This window comes from Dipteris shenzhenensis, chromosome 16 (genome assembly GCF_047967505.1).
Source record: "Dipteris shenzhenensis isolate YYH24624 ecotype China chromosome 16, Dip_SZ_1.0, whole genome shotgun sequence".
Classification (NCBI taxonomy): Eukaryota; Viridiplantae; Streptophyta; class Polypodiopsida; order Gleicheniales; family Dipteridaceae; genus Dipteris; species Dipteris shenzhenensis.
Genome location: NC_141611.1, coordinates 29,699,056 through 29,704,210, shown reverse-complemented (window position 1 = coordinate 29,704,210; position 5,155 = coordinate 29,699,056). Strand labels below are relative to the sequence as shown.

The 5,155-nt window shown below is 43.8% G+C and overlaps 1 protein-coding gene across 1 annotated transcript; it reads right to left on the bottom strand.

Annotated features, from left to right (window-relative positions):
* Window positions 1-1,237: 1,237 nt before the first annotated feature.
* Window positions 1,238-4,615, bottom strand: LOC147892807 (ACT domain-containing protein ACR3-like). Its single transcript, XM_087386881.1, has 7 exons — window positions 3,513-4,615; window positions 3,359-3,404; window positions 3,066-3,180; window positions 2,917-2,984; window positions 2,217-2,828; window positions 1,904-2,008; window positions 1,238-1,672 (listed from the first exon to the last, which is right to left on the bottom strand). Exons 1-7 carry the CDS (start codon window positions 3,581-3,583, stop codon window positions 1,310-1,312), a joined length of 1,380 nt encoding a protein of 459 aa, XP_087243007.1. The 5' UTR covers window positions 3,584-4,615; the 3' UTR covers window positions 1,238-1,309.
* Window positions 4,616-5,155: the final 540 nt, after the last annotated feature.

The following is a 5,155-nucleotide window of genomic DNA, read 5'->3' as shown; positions in this document are numbered from 1 at the left end:
ATAGAAAGTAATGATCTTTGCACGTATAGAAAGCACTACTTGAGCCATGATATGTAATTTTCTCATTGCAATTGCAATGGCATTTACTGGTGTGTTACCAATAGCTTTGAGTCTATTTGGTTTAATTCTCACTTGCAAGGATATAAAGAGGCAAACCCACTTGCATTTTGCTTATTGGGAAATTTGCAAATCATTGGTGGTTGACACCATTTGCAAATTACCCAAATTATAATATGATGCAAGTGGACTAGGACACATTATATACATGGTTTAGATGTATCCTAGTCCACAATGTTCATACTTTCCCCAAGTTCTTTTATATAATCTCCTCCCAAATCTTGGTGCATGATTGTTAAAGTACTTGTCAAGTGTAAGTGACTACCCTAATCAACTATTGGGACTAACAAATGTTGGGAATATGCCACTTGAAACACATTTGAGTGCAACCAAGCACTCCAATTCTTTTTAATCCTTGGGCCCAAGCTATAATGTCACTTCAATTACGAAATGGTCGATGAATAATATAGAATAATGATTGAACAGCACTACTGATTTGCAATAAAACGTGCTTCATTAAAATGGAGCTGGCACGATTTTCATGTACTTGATTCAAAATGATTTTACTGGATGCATTTTGATAAACGTGTTGCTTCTTAAGTGTGGTTGTTCGTAGCATTTAGAGGACATTTAGTTTATGACCATAATATAGAGTTAGGGGCTTAGCACATGGGAAGAAATAGGATGGGAATGGGAAAAGGTGGTCCCAAGTGGTCCCATGCATATTTCTATCGTATTCCCATCCCACCATGTGCTAACAAAAAAAGAACCATGGATGGGTTTAGGAGGAAGAGGACACATGGCATCATTTCATGTGTTTAAGAGGTGGGGACCATGTGGGGACAAGGACACATGTCATCCTTCCATGTTTTTGAATCCCTAAAAAAGGGGAACCCATTCTAGTTGCCAAGGTCTAGAGGCCATGGTCTAAGATGGGAGAAAAAGTGGCTACTCCCATTCTAAATGCATCCTAGACCACTTGGTGTAGGATGGGAGTAATGATCACAAAAATATTTCCATCCTAAACCCATGTTAGTTCCATCCATGTTCTAAGGCCCTTATATATACTTTTAAAGAGATTACACACACTCAGAGGTTAATTCACTTTTGACTCTTACATACCATCCACAAACATAACCCACAATTGGACAAAACAGAAAGAGAACAAATCGAACCCCCGAAATGTACAAGTGTAATTTATAGTACATATATACAGAAGGGCAGCTATGTGTTGAACCCGTTGTATGCAAATTCAAGAGCTGATCAAACCCCAGTTCATAGAAAATCGCTCCCATTGAGTTTTGATCAAATTCCGGAAGGTAAGAATAGAGCTGCCATCATCTGGTTCCTGATAAAGCTTCACGTTGTTGGGTATGTTGTTGGGAACATCTTTGACATGGAGTATAGTTTGTCCTATTTCCTTACGCATGGCATCAACAGTCTTCATATCCACAGGCCCTCCAGAAGCATCTGAAACGTAGAAGACGTTTATTGCCTTGTCCCCTTGGGTATTCACATCAGCCCTTGTGACAGTGAGTCCATTTTCTCGGAAAACACGTGTGACTTCTGATAACAAACCCACTCTGTCTGTCGTACACAGCTCAAGTCTAAGACCCTGTAATAACAATGTTTTTTGTCAGAATCATTTGTGAGTTGTTGAGGATCACTAATTGTTAAAAGCAAGAGAGGGGTTCATAACTGAATGCTAAACACAAATATTGTAGACCAAATGATCCAAAGCAAGAGAGGGATCTCCATAACAATGATGATTAAACACAAACACTGTAGCAGCATCCATAAGGAACGCATGAACTCCAGCGAAGATGCAAATTATTATGCAACCTACCCCCGAAACCCTGCGCTGAATGGCAGCTTCCAGGCATTTGATTACACGCTGCCTTTCACCATCAGTGTTCAGTGTGCAGCCATCCAGGTGACGGATGAAGTATTCCTAGATTAATATCATTAGATCAGACAGAGAAAGGCAAAAACAGCTGGTAACCACTAGCTGATATCAGATCAGATGGCCTAAGAATTGGCAAGGCAAAGCTAACCGACACCCACAATAGTCGATACAGAACCCAACAATCCAACCTAGTTGCACCCTAACAATTGAAATTCCTACGAGTGATAATGCAAAAGGCTTTCTCAGTAAATACCTGACATGAGGAAATCCCATTAGCATGTATGCTTGCATGAAAAACCACATACTGCATGTCTGTCAGAGTGCAAACTACGTCAAACAACAATTTAGGCCGATCTTTACAGCAGATGTTCACCACCGAATAGTCTTTCTCTGTGCAATTCTCGATTGTAATAGAAGGCTTCTCGGCTGCATCCATCTTTTCCACACTTTCAGAGCCTTCATAGTCTCGGTCTGCAAACATAATCTGGTGCAACCGTCTCTCAGTGTGAGTCAAACCCATGGAAAATTCCATCCTCACCCCTTTCTTGTCTTCGTTCCCTTTCAGGACGTTGCACACTTGCTCCTTGATGATAGACAGCCTCTCTAGATCCTCGATGGGGCCATGGGATATCCCATCAGTCACATACACGACACAGGCAACTCTGTCGTTATGGGTCCATACTTCTGCTGCTGCTACATTACATTTGAGGTTCGTGAGAACTGCTGATATTTCCGACAAAAGGCCTGGCCTATCCCTTCCAGTTAGCTCAATGACAGTATGCTCAGCAAACGATTGTGCTCCGACGATACGGCCCAAGCAAGTTTTAACCTCAGGCGTGGCAATGTTTCGTTTCGCTCCTAACGACTGCAAGAAACCGTGCCATTTTAGTATCGAAAATACAGGTTACAAATTTTATCCCTCCTAATCCAGCACCGTAGCTGCGTGTGCATACCTGCTGGATGTATTCGATCAAACGATCATCCGTAATCTTATTGCCAAGTTGATCCGCAACATGAAACACTGAAATAAATGACGTTCTAGTCAGAAACAAGGAAACCGTTGCGACATCAGATAACGAAGGGAAAACTACGGAAGCACTACCATCCATAAGCCAACCACCGTCTGACGAAATATAAGCCTTTGAAATGTTAAGATCCAGGTCCGTGAGCACTTGGACTGCCTCCAAAAGCGTGCCGTGCCTGTTTGCACTATCAATCTGGATGAAGAACATGGGAAGAGATGAAAGAGAAAATTAGGCGCATGCCCAATGCAAATCCAGCTTGTGGAACAGGACTCGAGATTAAAAAAAGAATTGATTGGGTCACTGCAGATTGACGTGAGCATTTGCGACGGAGGTGTAAAAGAGTTTGCCAAAAACTGCGCCAAATGTTTACCTTTACCACTGTGAAGCAGCTGTCGCTCTGATTGTCAATCACCACCCTGCAGGTACGGAATATCATAAGTAACGGCAGATCAGTCTCACAGACCAGAATGCCATGATTCTGGTTGCTCAAAGAGGAGAAAATTTCGTGAGAAGTCGTGAGATACCGTGGAGGGTTGATCTTCAGGCTCAGATTTTCATACTCGGGATCGAAGTAAGGCCAGCAAACATCCTCCATCGCTGAATATTCTTTTCCTAGCAATCGGGTGCAGTCTTTCCGTATTAACTCTATGAGAACTCGGATTTTCTCACAGGCTACAACTCTTTGAAAAATGCGAGGCTTGTACCAAAGAGTTAAGACATTCAAGCTTGTGCTTCTCGTGTTGGAAGCGGAAGACCATCGCTGACAGAATCCAGACTAGAGGAAGAAGGCACGGCTGCAATGAAGAAAGGCGCCCGTTTCTAGGAGATGAGGAGAAAACAAGAGCTTTGAATTGGGCGATGTTCCGTAGATAGATAGCTGTCGGAAGGACGAGGCGTATGTTCTGTGGATAGACGGTTGTCGGCACCTACGACACCCTGGAGCGCATAATGAGATCTTCTTGAAGGATGAGGAGAGTGTTACTTACAGAACACAAGAAAACCTGAGGCAATGCAGGAAACACCCAATCAGCAGATTTGATTGTAGCACCGAATCAGGAGTGAAGAGGGGAGCTGGGCAGAATGAACCTTCATGCTAGAGCTCGAAAGGAGGTGGTGGAAAAGAAAGGAGGAAAAGACCCAATTGCTGTATAAGTTCGGGATGAGGTGGCCCAAACAGACACCCAATGAGGTAGCTTGATTGAAGCTTGCAAGGAAAAAGGCAGGGAAGAAGAGACCGGATGGAGCTCGGGATGGGGTGGCCAAAACAGAGAGGAGGGAGAAGGAACAGAAGCCAATGAGGAAGCCTGGCAAGGAGTACTTGAAAAGACAGAAGAAGAGTGTGTGTGTGTGTGTGTGTGTGTGTGTGAAAGAGAGAGAGAGAGAGGGTGCAAACGAAAGCTGGGAATAAAAGCAGAGGAGGAGGAAAGAGATAAGGAGGAGGGAGAAGCACCCAAAAGAAATCAGCTGAGTTGGAGAAGGTGAAGAGTCTCTTCCGAGGGTGGTGCTGGAAGAAGCAGCAATAAGGGAAGGGGGAGCAGGGGGGAGAGGAGCGAGGTGTTGATGAGTGAAGAGTGGTGGTGGTGGTAGAAATGAGGGGAAGGGGAGGAAGAAGGTGAGCAAGGGTGGGGGGGGGGGGGAGGGTAATGCTCAAATTTTTTGTGGGGGCAAAGATTCTGCGTGGGAAAGCAGCAGTGAGGAGGGGAGGAATGAGAGGTGGGGAGGTGGATATATATATGTACAAAAGGTGGAAGAGTGGGAAGTGATGAAAGGCTGATGGAAGAAGAAGAAGAACAACAGAGAGAGAGAGAGAGAGAGAGAGAGAGAGTCACTTCTCACCTGAGACCTTAGCTAGACTGGCTTGAATCAGCTGGATCTTTGATAAGTAAGCTGTGCCTCTATTGGTTATATATTAGCAGTGATGAGAAAGAGGAGTAGCCTGTAGTTACTAGAAAGGGAAGAGTGTCACGCAGCTGCCCTGATTAGATTGGATAGATCACTCATAAGTGCCTTTTGTGGTAGTAGCTATCTGTGATAAGTAAGTTGGGCCAGGTCTTAAATTTGTCTGACAGCATTTTGCCCTCTTTTTTTTAATCCAATCATGAATGGGATGCTGGAGTGCTCTTTTTGTTTTCTTTGCTTCCAAGTTCGCTTCTGAGTCCTGACTTTT